Source organism: Arabidopsis thaliana, chromosome 2, assembly GCF_000001735.4.
Source record: "Arabidopsis thaliana chromosome 2, partial sequence".
In the NCBI taxonomy this organism is placed as follows: Eukaryota; Viridiplantae; Streptophyta; class Magnoliopsida; order Brassicales; family Brassicaceae; genus Arabidopsis; species Arabidopsis thaliana.
Window position 1 is genome coordinate 4,793,481 of NC_003071.7, and position 25,727 is coordinate 4,819,207.

General features: G+C 37.4%; 3 protein-coding genes and 3 pseudogenes across 8 annotated transcripts, besides 1 other annotated feature; 4 read left to right on the top strand and 2 right to left on the bottom strand.

Moving 5' to 3' along the window:
- Positions 1 to 6,309: 6,309 nt before the first annotated feature.
- Positions 6,310 to 8,942, top strand: AT2G11880 (annotated as a pseudogene; the record flags this gene model as incomplete). The annotated part of the gene is made up of 1 exon: positions 6,310 to 8,942.
- Positions 8,943 to 9,302: 360 nt separating this feature from the next.
- Positions 9,303 to 10,895, top strand: AT2G11890 (adenylate cyclase). Of its 2 annotated transcripts, NM_001036270.1 has the most exons (3): positions 9,303 to 9,816; positions 9,928 to 10,155; positions 10,654 to 10,895. In NM_001036270.1, the coding sequence occupies exons 1-2, from the start codon at positions 9,519 to 9,521 to the stop codon at positions 10,149 to 10,151; spliced, it is 522 nt and encodes a 173-aa protein (NP_001031347.1). In that variant the 5' UTR covers positions 9,303 to 9,518; the 3' UTR covers positions 10,152 to 10,155; positions 10,654 to 10,895. The 2 variants fall into 2 exon arrangements, with proteins under 2 accessions (NP_001031347.1, NP_565353.1); NM_126867.2 differs by having other exon boundaries at positions 9,313 to 10,155; positions 10,654 to 10,878.
- Positions 9,313 to 9,510: a sequence feature (AT2G11890.uORF1).
- A 15-nt stretch (positions 10,896 to 10,910) lies between the features above and the next one.
- AT2G11891 (uncharacterized protein) lies at positions 10,911 to 11,078 on the top strand (the record flags this gene model as incomplete). Its single annotated transcript, NM_001124831.1, has 1 exon — positions 10,911 to 11,078. One exon carries the CDS (start codon positions 10,911 to 10,913, stop codon positions 11,076 to 11,078), a length of 168 nt encoding a protein of 55 aa, NP_001118303.1.
- Positions 11,079 to 11,999: 921 nt separating this feature from the next.
- AT2G11910 (uncharacterized protein) lies at positions 12,000 to 13,961 on the bottom strand. 2 transcript variants are annotated; one of them, NM_179619.4, is made up of 4 exons: positions 13,797 to 13,961; positions 13,568 to 13,686; positions 12,829 to 12,869; positions 12,002 to 12,730 (listed from the first exon to the last, which is right to left on the bottom strand). In NM_179619.4, exons 2-4 carry the CDS (start codon positions 13,682 to 13,684, stop codon positions 12,382 to 12,384), a joined length of 507 nt encoding a protein of 168 aa, NP_849950.1. In that variant the 5' UTR covers positions 13,685 to 13,686; positions 13,797 to 13,961; the 3' UTR covers positions 12,002 to 12,381. The 2 variants fall into 2 exon arrangements, with proteins under 2 accessions (NP_565354.1, NP_849950.1); NM_126868.4 differs by having other exon boundaries at positions 12,000 to 12,730; positions 13,568 to 13,904.
- Positions 13,962 to 16,360: 2,399 nt separating this feature from the next.
- On the top strand, positions 16,361 to 18,756 carry AT2G11930 (annotated as a pseudogene). The gene has a single exon.
- A 506-nt stretch (positions 18,757 to 19,262) lies between these two features.
- On the bottom strand, positions 19,263 to 24,662 carry AT2G11940 (annotated as a pseudogene; the record flags this gene model as incomplete). The annotated part of the gene is made up of 1 exon: positions 19,263 to 24,662.
- Positions 24,663 to 25,727: the final 1,065 nt, after the last annotated feature.

The window sequence follows — 25,727 nt, forward strand, 5'->3', positions numbered from 1 at the left end:
TATAATTTATTTTCAAATCAGAAATTATTTTCGTAAATTTAATATTTATATAACAGATTTGTCAGATTTGATTAGGAAATGTTTGAAAAAAAAATATGATTGCATTAGTAATCTTTTCAAATATAATAAATATTGTAAACCTCTATGATATAAGAGTATAATTTGTTTTCCAAATTGAAACTCACATAATTCTGTGTTATATTGAATAAGGAAATAAATAAAGATTTTCTCCCAAAAATCTTGCTGTAGGATTTTATTTATTTTGAAAACAATCAACAACTACTATTAATTGTAATGGATGGCTAAGATTAGAAGTTATGACCCGTTATTTTTAAAAGTCGGGTCAAATGGATCCGAGTCTTTTTCAACGGATTTTTTTTATGACATAAAATTTTTAACCCAATGGCAAACTTGTTATTTCTTTCAACTTTTTGCCCACTTCACTTAACGTACTTCTCAAATAGTAGTATTGATTTATTATGACAAATTTTAATAAATATTTTTCTTTAGAAAAAATAGAAGTAAAAGTAAATTTACATGCACTGTTGTTTTGGAGGGAGGAGATGAAACTTCGGGATGAGTTGAACCTGTTTTTGTGGAAGAATTTGTGTTCGTCGACAAAAAGAGACATATCTATAATCATTAAAATCAAAATAATTTTCCTTCAACAAATTTGATAAGCTTTTAACTATTTATTTTTATTTTATTAATTAAAAGATTTCAAGTATATATATTCAAGTACAAAATATATTTAATATATATAAACATTATTTTATAAAATAACTAAGAAATGAAATGAAACATTACAAAATTGAAATTAGTTACATAATTAATGGACATGTAATTAGTTACATAATTAACGGACATGTATAATTTAGACAAACAAAGTTAAATGGATTACAAAGTAGCGAATAATATTAATTTAACTAATACATGCAAACTCCATGATTTAAATTTGTCTTAACAATTGCTATGTTAATTAACGATCATTCTTTCTTTACAAATTAATGAAACACATAACCTATTACTATAATAAAATTTGAATTTAAAATCACAAATTTATCGATATTGAATCAAATAATCTCTTTTCAATGATTAGAAACTAAAAATAAAGAAATATATATATATATATATATATATATATATATATAGATGTGATGAAATATAAGATTCTACAAAGATATAGTATAATTATTAAATAATAGTTATAAGTATATATTAAATAAACTAGTAATACAAGAATGTTATAATTAATTAGTACTATATAAACAAGAGAGAGAACCATTGTGGTGACGTTTATTTAGCATAAATAGAAGGAAATTAATGAGATACCTAGAAGTAATTACCTTAAATGTACGTAGAAGTAGTTAGAAAGGATTGAAGATAGTTTAGGAAAAAAAAAGTTTTTGTTTTGCGATACGTAAGAGAGCTAGGTATATCTATACTATATAAAAGTTGTAGTTATTTGTTTCTAAAATCGTCTATATAGGATTTAGAATGACCAATCGAGAACTGTCACTTCAATAATTAACATATTTAACATCTAATTAATTAACATTTTTGAAAATAATGATTACTTTCTATTTTAAAATAAGAAAAAAAGGAAAATAACCATTACTAAATTTAATTTTTTTCTTTCTTTTACAGATATTAAATTTAAACTTATAAAAAAAGGAAGCTATATAATTATAATTATGTAATATTACCCTTATATGATTTTACACAACTAATCCAGAGCCGCCACATCATAAATTAACATATTTAAATTTAATTAATTAATATATTAAAATATATTTAACCAAGATTGTTTTTTTAAATAAAATTTGATGCAATTTAATCTAATTAATTAAAATTACCAAAATTTGAAATTACTTTATACATTAAAAAATCTATACTATAGAAAAGTCGAGGTTATTTACTTCTTAGAGAATTTTAAACAACGAATTGCGGTTGAACATGTCATTAATTAGCATTTTTAGCCATTATGTTACAAGTTTCAATTTTTAAATTTTAACAAAATTCTATATTAAGATATTTATGAAAAGGAAAAAAATATATGAAAAACAAATGTATAATTATTATTAAAATAAAGAAATATTAATCTCATTGTTAGTCTCACAATGTTAGTTTCCAAATAAATTAAGGAAAAATTCTAATTCTAAAATATTATAGATAATTAGAATTGGAAAAAAAAATCAAATATTAACAAAAATAAAGTAATGAACAAAGTTTTCCGAAAGTTTGAAAATTTAAAGTTTAAACAAAAAGGAAAAGCTTAATGAAGTAAAAGAAAATTTGTTCTTAACAACCAAAGAAACTAGTAAAGTCCTAAATAATAAAGCAATGGTGTCTATATAAATAAATATCTATTGATCATTGATAGTCGATCAAAGATTTATTCTGGAATTCAAACAAATAATTTATTGACTTAACTAAACTACTTCTCGACGAGCTTTAAAAAAGCTTTTACTAACAAGGAAAGTAAGATATATTCAAAGAAAAAAATATAGAGCATGTGAAAAGTTTAGAAGATAGTACACGTACTTCTTAGACAAAATCATAAGATGATGGAAAGAGACAGCATAGGAAAGAAGTATGTGAAAGATTTTTTCATAAGAAAGTAAGGTGAAGAGTGATTAAATTCTGTTTGGTATGTGAAGCGTTAAAGCAACAAGGGGCGTGGTTTGATGGTGGTGTTCTTAATTGTATCAATATGAATAAGTTCCCAAAGATATAAGATGATGTCTTTAGTCTAGGAAGAGTGAAGGTGAAGAGAATTTAAAATGCAACATGAAAGGAGAGAAGAGATAGAGTTAATTAAGAACTAATTTAGAAGTTAAAACCTTTTATTAGAATAATAGAAACAATCTACATATACATTTTTGCATCCATTTTGTGAAATAAATCTTGGAGTTGGGACTTATTTACAATGGCTGCCACTGGCATTTATTATTTAGTTTTACAAAATTTTAAAAGATATTAACCAAACGATATTTTGCCTAATTTATTTCTAAAAATCTTTACACAATCTTTCCATATATCTTCAAAAATAAAATTCCGTGAATTTTACTCCACAAAATATGCATAAATCCGATTTATAGCAAATATTTATATTAACATTTTGCATAGTAACAAAAATACTAATTTATAATAATGAAAATAATCACATACAAAATCATATACACCTATAGAAAAAGAACTATATCTATGTGATTTAAGCCGTTGCTTTATTTAAATAAAACAAAAACACAAAAGCTTGAAATCATATACTTTGTATGATAAATTTAAAATCTATATTAGTAGTAGAAATTAAAATCATTCAAGAAACCGGATGAGATCCTAAAATTATTATATTTATAACAATAATTATTTATTTTCTTGGATTTTATAATACTAATATTTAGCTAACGAGATAATATAGACGGGTTTATATGGGATGACGGGTTTTGATCGATATTAATAAAGAAAGGTATATCACGGATGAAATCGTAAAATTTACAATTAAAATACAATTTTACAACCTCAAACACAAAAAAACCATACAATATAAACAAAACATATAACTTGAAATTAAAAAAATTTAGATATAAAAAATCGACCTACGGTATACTGCGGATAAAATATTCAAAATTTTAAAATCCACAATACATCGTTACTTAAAAAAATATATGTTTTCGTATCTATACTTCAAAAATTGAAACCTAAACAATAGTAATCATGTACTAAATAATACAGAGATTGATATCTACATTTAAAAATACAAATTAATATGATATATCTTCAATTACTCTTTAAAAAAATAACATTATATTTTTGTAAAAAATATAGCCATGCGGTACACCGCGGGTTAAATTCTAGTATAGAACAAAAAAAAATTCATAGAAATTCAAACGAAGAGTTTATTGACGTGACTTAGCTACCTCTCGACGAGGTTGAAAAACATTTACTAATAAGGAAATGAATGGACTTTTGAAGAAGAAATATGAAGCATGTGAAAATTTTAGAAGGTAGGGCACATATTGCATAGACAAAATCATAAGAGTATGGAAAGAGACACCCTATGAAAGAACAAAACAAATAAAACGAGTGTTTGCAAAAAGATAGAAAGAGTGATAGCTCTCTGGAAAAAGTTGTGAAGACAAAATTTTTTATACAATTGAAAAGAATGTGAGAAAAATATGAGTTGTTAAAAAGAAAGTGTAACACCCAAAATTAAAAGAAAATATAGGATCAGATTTTGGGATAAATTGATCATTTTGAAACTGTCTGATTTCAGGAAGATTTCTTAGAAACTCGAAAGTCTGGACAAAATCTGTAAACAAAGAAAAATCAGAGGACTAAAGTGCAAAAACGTGAAAAAGGAGAGAAATTCGAGTTTATCTTTTCCGAAACTGAAGGGAAGTTTTTGGCAATTCAAAAATTGAATTATCTTTTAAGACCAGTATCAACATGCGACTCTGATTTAGCTAGCTCTATTGAGCAATCTGTGGCGGCCGGCATCGCCAACAGATGTATTCTGTATTCTGTTAGTCTGTTAGTGGTATTGAGGTCGGTTAATGCCGTGGATTGTACTTCCTTATCACCTTGATAGGGGCCAGCATTCCTATAGAGTATATTATGTAAATATTCTGTTAGTATATGGTTTGGGTCAACCAATGCTGGGGTTGTACCATTCCGACATGCATTGCTGGAAATCTGGTCGTTCTGTTCTGATGTTAATATTCTGTTCTGCTGATATTATTCTGTTATGCTGATTTGATAATATAATTTGGATAGTATAAGCTCTGATGTGTTTACTTTATTTCAAATTAATTAAATTGAAATTTATGTCTATTAGTACATACACGTGAATATTATTCTGTACGGGATCAGACCGTGTTGGTACTTGTTCGTCGGGTTTGTAGTCTCACTGGGCAATTTTTTGCTCATATAAGTTGTGATTCCGTGCAGAGGACATTGAGGAGGTGGAGCGTGCAACTGAGGTTTAAAGTTTTTAGTTCAATCGTAAAGCGAGACTTGATAGAATTTTCTTGATTTAAATAATTTTGTTTTCGACATTTGGAGTTTTTATGAATTTTTAAACATTAAACATTATTGAATTTTAGTATTTTTATTACATTAGTTTTAGTAATACTTTCAAAATTCTACCGAATTTTGGGGTGTTACAGAAAGTATAGATAAGCTTATGAATTTATTTGTGTATAGTATCTTATTTTAAGAAAAGATATACTAACTAATCCAGTGAATATAAACGAAAATCAATAGTGAATTTGTTGATACCAAAATGAGAGAGTCGTCAAAATTCTTCCTCGTACAATAATTTATTTCATGAGATCCAATCAAAATATCTTACGTAAAAAGACGTGATCATCCAAACTATCAAAACGTTTACAACATTTATCATAATATAAGCAAAAAAAAATGTTCTTTTGATGTTGTAAAACCTAAAAGTTGTATTAGAGTTATTTGTAGTTATTTATTAAAATTGAATTATCTGCTACGGTAATTTTATAACTCAAGAAATTTAAATTATTAACAATAAGTAGACATATTAAAACTTCTATCTCAAAATATTCAGTAAATATTTTTAATCACACTAAAGTTTATTAAAAGTTCTAAAAATAGACCCACGCGTAGCGTGAGTTCATGACCTATTATAGGAAAAACTTATACATTAAAAACAAATAAAAAAAAAAGAAAACATGTATTTATTACTCATTAGTGTTTTTATACTATACCGCAGGTAAAAGCATGAGTATCATTTCGAAACGCGGTTCACTATATTTATCTATCTAAAAATTTGCTTTTTTCTTTTTCTTTTTTTTCAAAAAACGCAAAGTACTGTTATTTATCTTGATTAGTGATAAAGTGCCGTTTTTCAATAAAAAAATTTAAATTCCACCAATTAAATGCTACCAATCAATACATTAATCATTCCTTGTTCCAAGGTATTTATGAATTATTTGAGACTACTAATTTAAAGTTTCACTCTCGTAATTGTAACAAATTCTAGGGAAAAAAACCCCATTCAAGATTCACTAGAAAATTTCATCAATCTTTTCAAACACGACAATGTAATTAGGCTTAATTACCAATCAACTCATCAAATATGAAGGGAATTTAAGACTAATTACTAATCAATCATCAATTTTTAGTTTTCTGATATAGGAAAGGAGGGCTAAGAAGAGTAGACACGTGGACAGTGGTGATTATAAGAATGAATCAACGGCTGAGATGAAGTTATCAAAGATGGTTGGGTTTAAAGGAAGCTGAAGATCAGAATTGGATTTTTTTATTTTTTTTTATTTTAGTCGTGAATAATTGTTGAAGTTAGTTGTTCTTCCCTCTTTGAGGTTTCTAGGTTTTGAGTAATATGATTCATCCTCTGTGAAGAACATTGCTCTTGCAAGGTGGATCTAGTGATTCCCCTGTTTTATGAACATTGGATCACATTGTTATCTTTTTCATATTAATCGGAAGTGTTTTTGGGTTGTTTGATCGATTGTTGTGGTTGATTAACAGATCGTGATTTGTCTTTATCAAAGGTATCAGAGCTTCGTTTTTCCTCGGAATCAATGGCAAAATCAAGATCGATCGACATGAAGATAGCTGATCTGCTTGCGACTTTTCGCTTGCACGCAAAGTCAAAGGAAATTCATGTAGATCAAATTGCAGAGCTAAAGCAGTTAAGAGAGACTTACAATATTGTTGAGTATCACAAAAAGTTTGAGCTGCGTAGCACAAGAGTGAATCTGACAGAATATTACTTGGTTAGAATCTATTTGGATGGTCTACAAATAGATACTCAAGTGAATGTTAAAATGTTTCAGCCTCAAACGATTCAACAATGTTTCTCAATTGGAAGATTATATGAGTATGCACATCATAGAAGCAGCATTGATAACGTTGGGATCCTTACACTGAAGAGAGATAGTGAACTAAAAGCTGAGGAGGATAACGAAGAAGAAGGAATTGAGGTTAAGATGGAATCGGTTGTCTGAGAAGACAATTTAGTACATGGAGCAATCATGGAAGAGGAATCGAGTTCACAGTTTCAGGTACCAATTTCAGATTCTGAGACTTTGAGGAATATTGAACTTGGGGAAGAAAATTCAAAGTTGGAAACTCTAGAGGATGCGGTGATGAATGAGAAGGAGAATCTAGAGCAAGATGGGGTTCAAAAGTACGTTAATATGAATTTTGAGGTTGATGGTGATGTTGAGAGGAGTAAGGAAGTGTTAAGTAGCACAAAACATTGTTGTACACGCCAACTGTTTGGTAAAAAATATCAGGCGAAAGATAGATCGAAATTGAAGAAAAGGAGAAAAGGCTTGAAGTCTTGGATGTTTAAATATAAACAAGAGAACGAGAGACTATGGAGACTACTCAATCATGCGTTATCCTTCCCAAATTTGTGTGGTCGTAGGTTTGATACGCTTGGAACAACAAAAAAGGTAAAGTTGCTTGGTGGAAGTGATAATGTCTATGTCAAGAATTCTGTGAGCTTAATCGTTGTTGGAGAAGTTTATGAAGCTTATGAGTTTGGTAGGACGTTTCGAAATAAAGAAAAAACATGAACGAAGAAGAAAACAAAAAGGGTCAAATCTTGGATGTTCAAATTCAGAAATAAGAAGAGTGATCCAAGTCATGGAGAACAATCTGTGTATGATAAGATTATAATGGTAAAGGAACAGATGTTGCAAACCAGTTTGGTTATTCACAAACTCATAAGAAACAAAAAGACCAAGTTTTCCAAGCGGTGGTGGTTTAAGTACAAATCTGTGAAAGAAGGTATGAAGAGACTACACATTGAGTTGAGTTCTAAGTACAAGTTTGAAGTTGGAGAGTGGTTTAAAAATGGGAACATGAATATGAGATTGTTTGTACAGATCAAACATGCATCACAAGCTCTTTTAAGAAGATACGACTTGCAAAGGAAGATGCAGAAACTGAAGTGTCCCAAATCCTGGAAATTTAAATTTAAAAGCAGTTCGGTGGAATGCAAATTGAAGTGTGGTAAATCTTGGAACTTTCATGACCAAATCAGACTGATACAGGGTGAATTAGTGGAGACGGGGAGACTGTCTAAGCTGAGATTGAAGAAACATCACTTGTTACAATGGTTATGGAAGAGCTGGTGTCCTATAGTGCTTTATGAATATTTTGTTTGGGAACATAGTGACAAATGGAAGCAGCCCTTAAGCAGTAGGTTATTGGTTTATTACCATGTGTGGTATCGTTGGAAGGCTCGGTGTTCGATAAATATTGACCATGAGTTAGAAGTGGCTGCTTACTATGAACAACTACATGTTTTCGATGGTGTAGTTGTGAATGTGTTGCTTCAGCATTCAACGGATCTCTTTATTAGATTGCAGAGTACGAAGAAACACAGGAAATGTCCTAAGTCTTGGATGTTCAATTTCAGAAAACTAAGAAAAAGAAAGAAGAAGACTACCCAACCGCTTGTTCTGATCGTTACTTAATTGGAAAACAAAAAGAAATGGAGAAAGATGAGGGTTAAGAAACGTGACAATCTCTCTTGGAAAGAAGCTGCAAGGACTATGATACACAACCACAAAGCTTATGAAGAGGTCCAAAGTTTGTTGTGGTTCTGGTTAAGTGATCAAATATGGATGATGCTGAGACTGCTTGGGCGGTTTGTATGCTTTGTTGCAGCAATAGCTTTATATCAACCATGTGGGCATGGTTTTTTGGGAAGGAAGGATTTGATATAGGAAAAGGGCTAAGAAGAGTAGACACGTGAACAGTGTTGATTAAAAGAATGAATCAACGACTGAGATAAAGTTACCAAAGATGGTTGGGTTTAAAGGAAGCTGAAGATCAGAGTTGAGTTTAATCGTGAATAATTGTTGAAGTTAGTTGTTCTTCCCTCTTTGAGGTTTCTGGGTTTTGGGTAATATGATTCATCCTCTGTGAAGAACATTGTTCTTGCAAGGTGGATCTAGTGATTCCCTTGTTTTATGAACATTGGATCACATTGTTATCTTTTTCATATTAATCGGAAGTGTTTTTGGGTTGTTTGATCGATTGTTGTGGTTGATTAACAGATCGTGATTTGTTTTTATCATTTTCACAATCTACCCTAGATCCACCAAAGAACATAAAACTCGGTAAACAAACCTGTTGCCACAACCACAATCCACAATCCAGAATCCACAATCAGAGAATTTAAGTCCAGCAAGCCAGAAATGGGCCAACTATTTAACGGACCTTATATATATGGGCCTAGGTTAGTCCAATCACAAGAACAAAAGCATGAGGATGATACAGAGATCACTTTGTATCGAAGAAATGTTGAGAAGAAAACCAACAAAAATCCAACTCAAAATCGAAGACCGTGAAGAGCTTGAACAATCCCGCAAATCTCAACCATCCACCACCACAACCACCGCACCATCTTCCTCCTCCGCCGCCTCCTCTCTCCACCACCTCATAGACCCAAAACACAAAAACCCTTCCTCCAAATCCGACCGAATCGGTCTCTCTTAAAACACTCCATGGAAGTCGAAGTCAAGCTCCGTCTCCTAACCGCCGCTGCTCATCTCCGTCTCACCACTCTCCTCACTCCATACCACCTCAAAACCCTTCACCAACGCAACACCTTCTTCGACACACCCAAAAACGACCTCTCTCTCCGCCGCGCCGTCCTCCGTCTCCGCTTCCTTCAAAACGCCGCCGTTTCCGCGGCTTCTCCTTCTCCGCCGCGTTGTATCGTCTCTCTTAAAGCGAAGCCAACTCTAGCTAATGGGATTAGTCGTGTGGAGGAAGATGAAGAGGAGATTGAGTATTGGATTGGTAAAGAATGTGTTGAGTCACCGGCTAAGCTCTCAGATATTGGATCTAGGGTTTTGAAAAGGGTTAAAGAGGAATATGGGTTTAATGACTTTTTAGGGTTTGTTTGTTTAGGTGGCTTTGAGAATGTTAGGAATGTTTATGAGTGGAGAGGTGTTAAACTTGAGGTTGATGAGACTAAGTATGATTTTGGGAATTGTTATGAGATTGAATGTGAGACAGAGGAACCAGAGCGTGTTAAGACAATGATTGAGGAGTTTCTTACAGAGGAGAAGATTGAGTTTTCGAATTCCGACATGACAAAGTTTGCTGTTTTCCGGTCAGGAAAACTTCCTTGACAATGTAAGTCTTTCTTAATCTCTGTGGTTAGCTTGTTTGGTTGTTGTAAATTCATCAGTAAAGTTATAAGTACTTTTTCTTTCTGAAGTCAAGATAAGTTTTTGAAGACATGGTTTCTGTTAGATTATAGTATAGAATCTTCCTTTGTATAGATGGGTCTAAAACATTTCAATATGATGTCTTATTGTTAGTTTGCTTGTTGGTCTGAATGACAAAAGTTTTCACCTTGATGTAGAGACTTTGGGTGAATATACTATTCTGATTCCTTGATATATGTCATAGACACATTACTCTTCTATCAATATGTATTGCTAAATATCTTCATATGGATTCTTTGAAGAGACTCATACAATTTTGGTTTTATCTTGTTTGGGTCCATAAATCTAATCTTGTTTGGTTTTATCTCTTCTCTCAATATGTATTGCTAAATAAATATCTTCATATCTTCATATGGATGCTTTAAAGAGACTCATACAATTTACTGTGATGTGTATTGAATAGGTGGGAGAAACGGTGGCTCTAATTAGAAGAGTGGTTTCTTGGTTCAGGGATTTTGGTCATCAGCATTGGTCAAGTGATATTGATTGCAAGAAAGTTTACTATTGAACTAGATGATCTCAGTTTGTACTATTTTTCTTTAGGCCTTGTCCATCTTTGACTCTTTAAGTACTGGTTCATGAGCCTTGGTATTATTTTGGAATTGTTTTTTTTGTAAATTTTATCTTTTACCAAAAAATTACATCCATCTGACTACAAACATGAACACGAGAGAGAACCTAATGTGGAGACAAATGAAGGGTTTTTATAGGACCCGTGGTTGGAAGGGAGAGGAGTCAGTTTGTGATAGTCTGAGCTGCTTCAAGTCTAAGAGAAGTTGTAGAGGCATGATTGATGGTGAAGATCTGTGTGTTCCGTTACCGTATTAGTAGAACCCTCACCTTTGTATTCTGGCATTGGACAATGAGACCAACATGCAATGGTTTGACTAACCATTGCCATTCATTGGAGGAGAATGACCAAAGCTAGTGGAAAAAGGGAGCCAAATCTTGTGGGAGAATTTGCATTCGAAGAATAGATGTGATGTGAACAGACTCAACTCGCAATAGTCTGTTTCATGAAGGATTCAGAGCAAAATCGTGAATACGAAGCAATGCATATGTTCCCGACCTTGACTTTTCTAATGGTTTCTTTTGTTTATTTCATTTGTCATGTTACAACATATATCCCGTGGAAGACCATAAGGGATTACAAAAGTATTATGGTTCTTTGTTTGTTTTGTCATCTACTTTTCAACCTTCTATCGAACCATGCAAATTGGCAGTTTATGAGGATTTATATCTAAACATTTTAACTCACTTAAATATCGTAAAATTCGAGCAAGTTTTCTGTTTACTAAACTTCTATTAAAATAAAAAAAAATTGATTGGTTACTCAATTCGAATGATATTTTTTTCATAAACAACATAATAGTCTCTTAAACAAAATAATCGAAATTAACCAGTCTACATAGACTTTTTCTTTGTTTGGTTGATAGCAAAAACTCCATTATATTAAGTTATCAGAAAAAAACTTTCTTCTAAAGAGAACCAATCGGAAAAACTTGTATTTTCTTTTCTAGGAAACTAGGTGGTGAAACCATTAAACCTTTTAGAATCTAATATACTTTCTTGAGTTCTTGTATAACACTTTTGCGTACTCAGTTAAATAATTATTGGAAGGGAATGCAATCCCCTAATTGAGTATTCCTCCCACTTCATGTCAATGCAAATAATCTTGTGTGATTTGTAACCACAATTGACGGAGTTGTTGTCAAGCTCTTGCTATAATAGCGAATAGGTTTTTTCTTTTGGGTTTATTTCTCTTATTGCACGAGCTTTTGTACAACCACAAGATTGTATCTCTATACGTTAAGTACTAAACAGCTGCAACAATGACAAGACAAACTGCAATGGCAACCAAGAAACTGCCAAGCTCAACAAACATTCATGCCTCTATCCGTAGACAGATGTAGAAGAGAGGAAGAGAAGAGACCACATTCTAAACATAGAAGATAGCTAAAATCCACATCGAAAAATCACACAAGACAACAAATAGTAACAACAGAGAAGATAAAAGTTCAATAAGAGGACGATAAGATAAGTTTTCCTACACTACTTAAACCAACACAGAGCATCCTCTTCAAGTCTTTAAGCCATTTTTAAACCACAAACACTCATGAACTCATCATCATCATTTTCTCTTCTTCGATGGCGGCTGGCGAACATCATCATCATCTTCCTCATCATCGTCTTCTTCCTCATCTTCATTGTCCTCATCCTCGTCATCATTATCACCCTCCTCATCATCGTCATCTTCATCATCGCTTCCTCCTCCACCATTGGTCACAGGATCATCCTCTGGATCAGCTTCTTCTTCTCCTTCATCCCCTTCACCCCCTGAGAAATCTTCATCATTAGCATCATCCTCATCATCGTCGTCCTCATCAGCGTCTTCATCATCGTCGTCATCGTCACTGTCACTAGCATCTTTGTTTTCCTCAATACGGCTTCCTCTTTTGTAACCCTCCTTGACAGACAACCTAGAGCAAAGATAAATTTTAGATTAGTCCATTTAGACACAACTCTTGCGCCTCGACAATAGAAAGCGAAAGAAAACGAAAGGCGTGCCCGTCCTCACCTCTGGTCAACAGCAACCAAACCTATCAGTAATGATTCTGCCTGAAATGATCACCAAGAATGCTAGTTAAAATAGGAAGACAGAAACTAAACATCTGAATGTGACAAAGATATGATGCATTGATGCAAGATTCGTTTAAAATAGAAAGCAAATAACAACAACCACCAACACAATGTATTAAATCTAAACTTGCAAAGAGAAACTTTTGATTGTGTGTAGCTCTATAACCCAACTTCAAGAACACATTACAAAGAAACACACAATCAATGCACAATAAATAAACAGCAATTAGCAAAACCGACAAAATAAAACTGACCAATTAACAAAAAGAGAGGCACTAGACATTGTTTCTAAGCTCTATTCAACTTCATTAACAACAAATGGCAAAACCCACAAAAGATAAGTGACCAGTCAACAAAAAAGAGTGACACTGGACATTGTTCCTAAGCTACAATTCAACTTCATTGTTCAAAGACTTATCTAGAGCCATTAACACATAAGACTATAGTCAAACATAGCTATATTCAAACAATCAAACTATCAAATACAAATCTAGAACACAAAAACAGAAATCTGAATTTACAAATCTATAAACTTTGGACTAAGACAATTCCAACAGAACATAACTACACGACAGCTAAGAAAAACTACAAATACAATCCAAACAGAGAAACACGAAGCTAACAATGCAAATCTAGACCACAGAAATCAAGAAGACTGATAAAAAACTGTTCTTTACCACAAGGAGAAGACAAGCCAGATTCTTTCCGACGAGGAGGAGAAAAGACTCAGTGACAGAGCAAGCCCATGTCTCCTGTCTCTGCGTCTTCATTGACCCAACAGCAACCACTTCCATATCTACTCAAAATTGAACACAAAAACAGTCTTGTAAGAGATGAGAAGACAGAAAGTGTTCAACTTTCCTACTGGAGACCAAGAGACAGGGAGAGAGAATAAGAGGAGAGAACCTGAGTAGCTTATGTGTCTAGATCCGGTCAAGGTAAACCCTAGATTTTGGTACGACTAGGGTTTTTTGGTCTATGAGGTAAGATTTGATTTATAGACAGATTAATTGCTATGTCGACCGATGATAGCAAATTTTTGATTGGTCAATTTTCTTTATGGTTTAAGGGAATAAATTAAAATATAATTTAGGTTTTTTTTGGGAGAAATTAAAAATAAACTTTAATTTAATGTGAAAGACTCTTAAGTTTATACAAGATATTTATAATTTTATTATAGTTTCATATAAGATTTTAATTATTGTAAAAATTTGTATTCATATATTAAGTTCAAAACCAAAATTATTATGAACAAATACCAAAACTTAAGTTTTTGGTTAAATCTTTATTGTATTTATTACCATTAAATTTTTGTTTTTCTATTTCTTATTAATAATTTTTATTTGTGCAAACTTTTAACGTCCATCATTACTAATAATAGACCCTAGAGCTATTATAATTTAACTGTTGAAAAATAGATAAATAGATATAAAAAAAATTAATTGGTGAAATTAGATATATTATCTTATATTTTTGAAGTATTTATGATAGATTTTGTCTAATATATGATTTCAATTCAAAACCAATTGGTAATGATTGGAGAGACATTAACACTTTTATATAATATTCTACTTTTTTTCTATCTTTTCAACATGAGATCGTTCTTCAATACGTCTTATTGAGATAGCTTTAATGTCAGGGGAGTCTATTTTTGCCAAATTCTAACCCCATATCTCCCCACTATAAACAGAAATTAATATTGATTTAATTTTAAGTGGGGATTTTACCAATATACCCCAATCGAAATCTAACTTTTACAGAGAAAACATGGATCTATTCGAACCTACACCCGACCCATCTCTCCCAAACGGATACTCAAGTTTCGATAATTGGATTTCAATTTTCGAGGGGACTCTTCGATTTCTCAAACTCTCTGTTCTCAACGAAGAACCCTAATCTGCTCTTCTTATTCTTCTCATTCTTCTACGCGTAATTGCTAAGTGTTCTTGGAGAATTTGATTTCGAAAGCAAATGAAATTTTTTGAGTTTCGTTTCTCTTTTGTAACCTTCATTTTCTCGTTTCAAATAATGCCTCTAAAGAAAACTGGGTTAAAGAGGAAGAGAGGAGTAACAAACGACGCCAATTGATGGAGGAACAAAGGTAACGACAGAGCAGCCATCCTCGACGGAGGAGCCATCCTCGACGGAGGAAAATAAGGTAATTTAGAGGCAATGGAAGAAGAGAAGTCTGACAAGAATGAGGAGGAAAAGTCTGAGAAAAATGAGGAAGAAGAGAGTGAAGAAGAAGAGAAAGAAGAAGGGAATGACGATGTAGGAGAGTCCTCCTCCGATGATAGTAGTAGAACCTTGGACAGAGAGTCCTCCTCCGATGAGAGTATGGAGGATGAGATTGCAGTGCAAAATGCGGCAAAAAATGCTACGGTAAGTATTTGAATGGTGTGAAACTGGTAGAACAGTATAAAACTATGATTTCTGGGTAATACTGTTATTGTGGATGTCGGAATCCGCAATTAGGAATTTGTGGATGTTGCGAGGACCTTAAACATTGTTAGTCGAGCTAAGACTAAATCGGACAATATTTCAGTTAATCGGAATTTTTTTGTATATTAATTTTTCTGTCCCCTTTACAAATTTCGATCTCGCTCTCTTTATACAACAAGACCTAATAAATGAATACAACAATCACGCCGCGAATAATGCCTCATCAATGCTTACGTTTCGTATCAACACTTCGCGCATTCACGTCGCCTCATTTATTTTGTTGATTCTGCGTTACTTAACGCTCAAAATACTTTCACACAGGCCGGGCCTCGAATGGGCCCTCGAAGCCCACTTCGCTATTGACAGACTCAGGCCCATCTCCTGGTCCAGAACTTCGAGCCCATTGATTGATGATGATGGATCTCGGGTCGGGGCAAACTAACGAGATCCGACATCCACAATTTGCCCCCCAAGTCTTCGAAAAAGAGAAATGAATTCGAAAACTTAAATTGACTTCATCTCGCAATCCCACCAATTACGGGATCAGTTCGGGATTCCTTTTCCTTAACCGCATATGCTCGAGGTAAAATAGGAAACAAAATCCCGTGACTTTCCAAATTTCATCGGGAAGAGTGTGACGTTTCGTGATCCTACGGTTTTTCCTTTTCCCGCTCATTCGTCCACTATTTAATCGAATCAACCCCTCGTCTTCTTCACTTTCATTTATAAGTTCCAGCGACTCGTCTTTAAGTTTTTCCAAGTAAATTCTCTTTATTCCCTCTCTGCTTTTGCTTCTATTCTTTAGACGTTAGGAATCGTGCCGGAATTTTTAGTTTAGAATCGCTTAGGGTTTGAACGGACTGTTCCTCGGTCAAAAATTCTTACCGATTCATAGATTTTCAACGTTGATTCCGAAGGTTTCGCCGCTCGCCACCGTTACTCTCTCTCTACGCCACGGTTCTCGTTAACGCCGCCGACGGTGCTGCCTCTTATATCCCAGATCTCGACGGAGATTGTCTTTGTGTTCTTGAAACGTTGAAGAAGATCTTCATCGTGTTCTTGAATTTCTCTGAACCGAGTAGTCTCCGAAGAAAATTAGCCGCGAGGTATTCTCTATTGGGGGTCAGTTCGGGACTTATAAAACTTCGCTTTCAACCTCGAGTAGACTCACCTTACTCAGAGGGGCCCATCAGATCTTGCCGCAAATCAAATTGATATCCCCCGAACTGACAGACGCTCCCGAATCTCCCCCTGCTGGACACACTTGTGCATTCAAAATTTTCTTCTCGGAGTGCGGTCTCTACTTCCCACTTCCTTATATCCTCATCGAGTTCATGCATGAGTTTCGAGTAGCATTGCCTCAGCTTTACCCAAACGTTATTCGAACCATCTTGAGTCTTCTCACTCTGGCAGAAGAAGATGAATTTCTTCTTTCGCTTTCCGACCTCCTTCAATTATACGCTGTGAAGAAAGGTCGCACTTCGGGAACCTTCTTCTTATCGCCTTGGAAAGGTTTCCTTGTGTTTGAGGATTTCCCAGAGAAAGATGAACACTGGAGAAAATCTTTTTTCTTTTTCCAGTAAATGAGCTCACCTTTGGAGACATGACCGACTTATTTGTTTCTGAATGGGCCACCAGAGCTGGTAGACAGCGAACCTAGGAAGATTTTAATTCTGAACTTGTTAAAGATCTCAACTTTTGTTTCACGAACTGATCAATGTTTTATCTTTCTTCGCAGCTCGAGTTGAGAAAACCCCTATTTCGAAGACCTTCGCCGCCCACTTCTCCAGTTTCTGTCGACAAGACTTAGGTTGGGAAGTTCTTACAAACGACAGGATTCAAGCATCAGGGCGAAGACTTTGCTCTAGGATTGATCTTGCTTCTTCTTCACCCCCGTTCAAACCCCGAATATTCTCCGAAGCAGAAATGGCCTCCTCCTCTTACCGTGCTGAGAAGAAGATGGAGAGAGAAAGGGCAAGGTGGTAATGCCTGGAACTCTTGAGGACAGCAAGCTTCGTGCTCTTGACAAAGCCAAGCATCCTCAGAACGAGGATGACACCGGAGCTCGTCAAAAAGCTCCCGCTTCATCCGGAAAAGGTCCAGAGATCTCCACTTCGGAGGCAAGAACTCCGAGCAAGAATGCTGCCAATGCTCCCAGCAAGGACCCCGCGAGATGGGATGTTGATAAAAAGAGGAAGCACTCGGAGACCGAGGCCCACTCTCCAACTCGCTCTTCTCGTGCCCGAACTGAGGTGAAGGATGCTGGTCCGAACCAACAGAAGGGGAGTAACAAGAAAGGAGACTCGCAAGATCTCGTCGTTCTCTCCTCCAGGGAGTCTGCGTCCCGCAACTTGCAGCGTCGCGGCACACTTCCTTTGCCTGGTAAACTTGTTTCCCTAGTCGTTATCCTTAATTGTTTTGAAAAATCCTTACTCATGTATCTTTTGAACTGTCTCAGCTCCTCCGATGCACTTCGCTGATATGCTTAGGACACTTGTTCACCTCGGAGCAACCATTCCGCCTCTAACGGAACTCAAGGCAACCAACAAGGAGAACTACCTCCTCTTCGCGGAGAAGCTTAACGAGGTAAATAATTTTGTTCTATTAGAGAATAAGTTCATCTCTCGCCGAGCTCATACTCAAAATATGCTTTTATTACTAGGTTGTTCAAGAGTTCAACTATGCCTTCATCAGTTACGAGGACCAGCTCTCCGAGAAGGACAAGGAGATTGAGAGTTTTTAGCATAACGAGGATGAAAATGCTCGTATGGTGGATGAGGCTAATAGCGTACTCAGCCGCATGAGAGCCGCGGAAGCTAGGGTTCAGACTCTCGAGATTTCTAACACTGACCTCTCCGCGAAACTCAAATCGGGCAAGAACGCCTATCTGACGGCCATTGATAATGAAAACCGATCAAGGGCCGAACTCCTTGCTTGTGAAGAGAGGTTGAAGAAGCTCGAGGAAGGTCAGGCCGTGATGCTCCATGCTGCGAGACAAGAGGAGAGAAGAAAAATCTGGGCTCAATTTATCGACTTCTCCTCGAAATACGGGAACTTCTACACCGAATCTGATGAAGTCAAGGCTGCTAAGATCCAAGCTGCGGAGGTTAAAGCGAACCGGGAGCTCCTCGAAGAGATCGAAAAAGGGGAGATCCCCAACATAGCTGAAGAACTCGAATCGGTTCGTGCGGATGAGATTACATTCGCACAGAAGGCTGCTAAACCAAAGACTCCACGTCTTGACCTCGTTGAGCTCACTTCGCTCCTGGTGGATACCCCACCGGAAGTGGTTGCAGACTCCAATGCTTTGGATGAAGTGTTGATCATCAACGAGCAGGGAACCAACAAGGACACAACCTCCAAACCAGCTATCGTCGCCATGTTCCCCGTTGATGTTGAGAAGAACTCCGAAGTGGCGGAGTAAAATTGATTATGTTTGAATCGGGGTGGTATTGGTCTGTGGTGACCCCCCGTTTTGTTTCAAAACTTTTTTACTTTTGTTTTTGTTTTAAAGTTGTTGGCCGAGGAGGCCTTAACTCTATATTTTTAACTTATTTAAGGTCGTAGAGACCGTTTTATGTTTACTTGGTTTAATTTTTCGAATTGCGAGATAGACTCGGTTTTAGTGTTTGCCGGAAAATAACTAAGTGGATTCCCATTTACGAGTTATCCTCGGTTTACTTTAGAAGATCAGTTAAGACCGCGAGGACTAAATTAGTTTTTAGCTCGGGTATCTCCGAAGTGAAGGTGAGATTTGTTGAAAATATGCCCGGTTCATTTCGGAAATAAAAGACGAAAGATTTCGTATACGAGATAAAACTCAGTTTTATTGATTTGAATATTATAGAGACTGAACCCGAAGTGCGGGCTGCCTACGTACCCAAAGGTAGGGATCAAGTCTTACGTAGTTCAAATTACAAAAGTGCATTAAATGTAAAAACGTTTGAGGTGAGCGGCGTTCCACGCTCTGCGAACTGTTTTGCCTTCCATGTTTATGAGACAATCTCCGTTCCGGACTATGTGAGTGATTTTGTAAGGACCTTCCCAGCTGATCCCCAATTTTCCGGCTCCTTTTTCCGCTGTGTTTTGATGGATCCGACGTAGAACCAAAGTTCCAACATCGAATGATCTGCTCCGGACATTTGAATTATAATATTGAGCTGCGGCGTTATGATAGTTCTGCATCCGAACTAGCGCTCGATTTCGGCGCTCATCGATAGTATCAATCACGTCGACCATCATTTTGTTGTTCGCAGCTTCATTCTTGGGATTTCGGATCCTCCTCGTCCTTGGGACTTTGATTTCAGCAGGGATAACTGCTTCCACTCCGTGAACGAGAGCGAAAGGAGTTTCAACGGTAGCTCTTCTTGGAGTTGTGCGGATTGCCCATAATACGTTTGGCAACTCTCAGAACCAAGCTCCCTTATATTCACTTAGCTTTTTCTTGAGGTTTGAAATGATCGTTTTATTCATTGCCTCGGCCTCACCATTCCCTTGCGGATAGCGAGGTGTTGATCGATTGAGGCGGATTTGCCATTCCGCGTAAAAAGCTTTGAACTGCTCGGAGATGAACTGAGGCCCATTGTCGGTAACTATTTCGTACGGCAAACCGTGCCTACAGATGATTTCTTTCCAAATGAAGTGGCGGACTTGTACTTGAGTTATATAGGAGTAGGCTGCAGCTTCAACCCACTTCGAGAAGTAGGAATCTGACTCCTCGAGTTGAAACGTGGAGTGGTCCAACGATGTCCATAGACCATTTCATGAACGGTAAGGGGCTGATACCAAAGTGAAAAGTTCTGCGGGCTACAGGATGTACGGTGCATGCTTCTGACACTGCTCACATCGATGTGCATATGCTTCGCAATCCGCTACCATTGTGGGCCAGAAATAACCGTATTTTTTTAATTTAAAGGCTAAAGAACGACCTCCGGAGTGATTTCCACAAGTTCCATCATGGATTTCTTTTATAACTGTCCGGGTCTGTTCTCCGAAGATACAAATAGCATCCGGAGCCGAAATGATTCTTCTGTACAGAATGTCATCTGCTAAGCAGAAACGTGCACAAGTGGCCTTCAACTTCCGAGCCTCCCATTTGTCGGTGGGAAGTACTCCGTTGAAGATATAGTTCCGGATTGGTTCTCTCCAATCTGCCCCCCAGTCGTGAGGTAGATTGTACTCCGTTGAATCTTCGTCAGCTACAAGCGGGACAGCTTCTGGAATCTCGTCTTCGTCGTGAAGTTGTTGCAGCTCGGGATTGTTTGCTTGCACCTCGAGTTGCCTACGCATGGCTCGAGTAACAAAGTTTATTTCCTCAATTCGGATATTGGGTTGAGCTATTGTTTCAACAGAGATTATCCTTCTGACAGTTATTTCGGGTGTAGAAGCCAACGCGGCTAAGGCATCAGCAGCTGAGTTTTCTGCACGAGGCACTTTGATCAGTTCGAACTTCTCAAACTTTTCTGCGAGCTCCCGAAGCAGATCCAAGTAAGCTTCCATGCGATTGTCTTTTGCCTCGTAATCACCAGAATACTAACTTGCGACGAGTTGTGAATCGCAATGAGCGAGGCGAAGTCAAGCTAACAAAGACTCATATTCTGCTTCGTTATTGGAGGCGTTGAAAGCGAGTCGGAAAGACTGTTCGAGAATTTTGCCTGAAGGAGATTTGAGGCGAACTCCGGCTCCGGACCCGTGTTTTGAAGAGGCACCGTCCACATGAAGAATTCAAGGTTGACTTGGGACGTCAGATGCAGTAGTAGCCAACGGGAGCTCGATCAGGAAATCCGCGAGAACTTGAGACTTCAAGCTTGTTCGTGCATGGAACTCGAGATTAAACTCACTCAGCTCGATTGCCCACTTCGCCAATCTTCCCGACTGGTTTGGACTATGAAGGATGGTCCGAAGTGGCAGGGAAGTTAAAACCACAATTGGATGAGATTGGAAGTATGGTCTTAGCTTCCGAGCTGCGGTTACGACCGCTAAGGCCAATTTCTCCATCATTGGATACCTTGTTTCTACATCGGAGAAAGACTTACTAACGTAAAAGATAGGTCGTTCATCACTCCGCTCAACTCGCACCAAAACGCCACTTATTGCATTTTCTGAGACGGAAATATAAAGAAATAGCCGCTCTCCAAACTCAGGCTTTGCGAGAACCAGTGGTTCAGAAAGATAACTTTTTAGTTGTCTAAATGCCTCTTCGCAACGTTCATCCCAAACGAACCCCTTATTCACTTTCCGAAGTAACGTACAGAAGGGGAGACATTTATCTGTAGACCGTGATATGAACCTATTCAACGCGGCGACTCGGACTGTTAAAGCTGAACTTCTCTTATCGTGCGAAGTGAAGACATTGATAAGAACGCATTTATTTGCCTCGGATTTGCTTCGATTCCCCGCTCAGTGACAATATACCCGAGGAACTCCCGCGAAGGGACAGCGAAAGTGCACTTCAAAGGATTCAGCTTCATTCCGAACTCGTTGAGAATATCGAAACACTGTTGAAAATGATCGAGGTGCGAAGCGGAAAAGGCTGTCTTAACCAACATATCGTCGATATAAACTTCCATGGTTTTCCCGAGGAGATCTTTGAACATTATGTTCACTAAAAGCTGGTAGGTTGCACCCACGTTTTTTAGTCCGAAGGGCATAACTTTGTAGTAATACGTCCCGCGCTCGGTGATGAAAGATGTTTTTTCCTGGTCATCTGGATTCATCATGATTTGATTGTACCCAGAAAATGCATCCATAAAAGAGAGCATCTCTTGCCCTGTAGTTGACTCTATAGGTCGATCAATGTGAGGGAGCGGAAAGCAATCTTTTGGGCAAGCTTTATTGAGGTCAGTAAAGTCCACACAAACGCGCCACTTGCCATTGTTTTTCTTGACTACTACGGATTTGCGAGCCAGTCCGGATACTTAACTTCTCGAATTAAACCTGCTTTGAGAAGTCTAACAACTTTGACGTTTACAGCTTCTGCACGATCTGGCCCATGCTTCTGACGTTTCTGTTTGACCGGTTTAAAGGTTGGATCTACGTTCAGCTCGTGTGAGATTACCTCTGTACTAATTCCGGTCATTTCTCTGATAGTCCAGGCAAAAGTACTTTTATTCTTCTCGAGAAATTGAATCAGTTCACGTCGGAAGTTTTGGCCTAGGTTGGCCTAATGTTAACAGAGTTGGGAATTTGACACACTGATGATAAGTTGATGGGACGGCCTTCATCTCGTAATGCCACGGAGATCATCTTAACAACTCGTATGCGGCTGGTCGGTCGAATACTGTGAATTCGATCATCTTAACAACTCCTTGTGCAGTGCCGGGGAGCGTTACTGTGCCAAGTGACATTGAAGTCTCGCCTGTGAAGGAGACGAGTGGGCTTGGGGCAACTCTTATATCATTTTTTGAGATCCCCATTCGCACGAGGGTATCGAGAAAAATCAGGTCCACTGAGCTTCCGGTAACGATGAGTACTCTTTGCACTTTGCAGTTTGCTATATCCAACGTAATTACAAAGGCATCATCGTGAGGTTTGTCCAAGTAGCTGGTCTCTTCCTCGGAAAAGGAAATTTCGGGCTAGTCAGCTCGGCTTGCTTTTGTTTTTTTCGCCACCGGAGCAACTGCTTTCCTCTCGTGCTGCTTAATCAAACTGATAGAGTCACGAAAATGTTTCGATCATCCCATAATCACTTTGACCATTTTCTTAGGGCCTTTGGAGGTTTCAGGAGTAGATTCACTTTTTTGCTTCTTGTTCGGGGGGGGGGGGAAGTTTTTTCGGACTCCAACGCTTCATATGCTGCTTGTGCCTGCTCGATTGTTGTGACATCAACTTCGTGAATTTCCCCCGATGCGTACTTGGCAGCCAAAAGTCTTCCCAGAGCTTTGCATGCCTTGGTGGCGTGACCATTCATTTTGTGAATATCACAATAAGCGTTTGGGTCTCTGATCCATTTCTTACTCGGAAATGCCCCGTTGTTGCCCTTCGGAGAGAAAGGCGGTTTAGATGGAGAAGCTTTTGGAGAGGCCTTTGGCGACTCTTTTTTACCGAGAAAGTTCCTTCTGCGGGTTTTTGGAGTTCGGCCGTTTTTTTTGAAATAGGGGGAGGAGAAGACTTTGGTGTAGCATTAAAATTTTTAGCTAGAAGAGCTCGCTCCTCTTTAGCAGTTATCCAGTTCGTTGCTCGATGGAGAGCATCTTGAATTGTTTCGGGTCAGTTTACTGTTAACGCCTTGCGGAAACGCGATTCATGCCCCAATCCATTTTTTAAGGCGGACTGAGCGGCTGAGTCGGATAGATTAGGCACTTGGACCATAATTTCCTTGAACGCAGTGATGTATGTCTGAAGTGGCTCGTCAGACTGAGAGAGGTTCCAAAGCTGGGCCTCACTGACGTCATTTTTGATGAAGTATCCATATTGTTTAATGAAAGTGGTGGAGAGCTGTTTGAAGTAGTCGATTGAACCTTCTTCTACCTAGGTAAACCAGGTGAGAGCTGGTCCTGACAAGTTTTCTGAAAAGAGCTTGCACAGTCCAGCGTCTTCTTCATGCGGCTCGAGAGGTACCCGTCCGGCAATAACCTGAAAAGAGGTCAAGTGCTCCTTAGGATCTCCCTTGTCGTTGTAGCTCGGGAGCTTAAAATCTCGGAAGTCACGAATGCGAAGTCTCGAGATCCTTGGAGTGAACAGAGTCCTGCGGGTTGTTTCGATTACTCTATCAACCTCGGGGGCCGCGGTGGTAGGTCGATAAACCTTTGTATTCATGGCCCAAATTTGGTCTTTGAGAATCTGAAGCTCATTGCTGACAACATCAGGCTCCTAGGGGATTCTGAGGTCGGGTGCTTGAGAGAGGGCTCCCCTCGAAACAATGATGGAGTCCGGGCGGCAACTCCATCCACATGAATGTCGGGATTTGTCGGGGTAGTCAGAACAACCTGGTTTTGGTTCGAGGTGGTTCCAATTTCGATTGGAGAGACGCGAGGCAACTGAGGTGGCGGAGTCTGCTGATTTGCCCCCGCCTGCGAAGTTTGGATGCTTGGACTAATGCCTCCTTGAAAATCGAGGCGTGCTCGAACTCAGCGGTGCGCGATACTCCGGCGGACAGAAAGTCAACTCGATCCGTGTATGCGTTGTGAGCTGTCATGATTTAAGAATGACTGTCGGTGAGCGCTGCGAGCTGCCGCCGCACTGCTCCTGAAAAGAAACGAACTTATCAGATAAAGAAGTTATTGCGGTCTGCTGTCGCTCCGTCTTGTCGGAGAGCTCCTGAAGCAGCTTCTTGATATCGTCAAGGGTGGAGGCTTGGTCGTCGGAACTTTGGTTGTCGTCAGTGCTCATGATGATTTAACCGAAGCTCTGAAGTAAAAGATTTAAATGCCCTCCTTCTAGTGCTAAATTGTGGATGTCGGAATCCGCAATTAGGAATTTGTGGATGTTGCGAGGACCTTAAACCTTGTTAGTCGAGCTAAGACTAAATCGGATAATATTTCAGTTAATCGGAATTCTTTTGTATATTAATTTTTCTGTCCCCTTTACAAATTTCGATCTCGCTCTATTTATACAACAAGACCTAATAATTGCGAAGTAAATGAATACAATAATCACGCCGCGAATCATGCCTCATCAATGCTTACGTTTCGTATCAATACTTCGCGCATTCACGTCGCCTCATTTATTTCCTTGATTCTCCGTTACGTAACGCTCAAAATACTTTCACACAGGCCGGGCCTCGAATGGGCCCTCGAACCCCACTTCGCTATTGACAGACTCAGGCCCATTTCCAGGTCTAGAACTTCGAGCCCATTGATTGATGATGATGGATCTCGGGTCGGGGCAAACAGACGAGATCTGACATCCACAGTCACTATTAGGATATAATTGTTGATCGATAATTGAGTTTAGGATGTCTAGTAATTATGTATGTTAAGTCAAAGTGTGTGTTTGGTTAAAGAGTCGTGTCTGTTATGTTTAGGCAGTTATGTCTTAAGGGACACAAGAAAAAAGAGTTGCATCTCTTAACTTTCAAACCCGATTGAAGTCTATTTAAACATAAGTTGTATTACTGAAACACAAGTTGTTCAGTTTGTCTTTTCTATTGAATAAAATAGAAGTTTCTTTTGATTCAAGTTACTTATTGATTGATTTTCTCTCTGTTTTACTTTGTTTCTGTTTTGAGACTTAAGTTTCTAACATGGTATCAGAGCTCTATTGATTCAAGGGCCAATCCGAGTACAAAGACAAGAAAAATTCAGACAAAAGTTCTATTAAAAACCTGAGATCATGGATGCAACAATAAATCAAGTGATTCCCATATTCGATGGGGATAATTATTCTTTCTGGCGGATTAAGATGAAGACCATCTTAAGAACACAGAAGTTGTGGAAAGTGGTGGAGTCTAGTGTT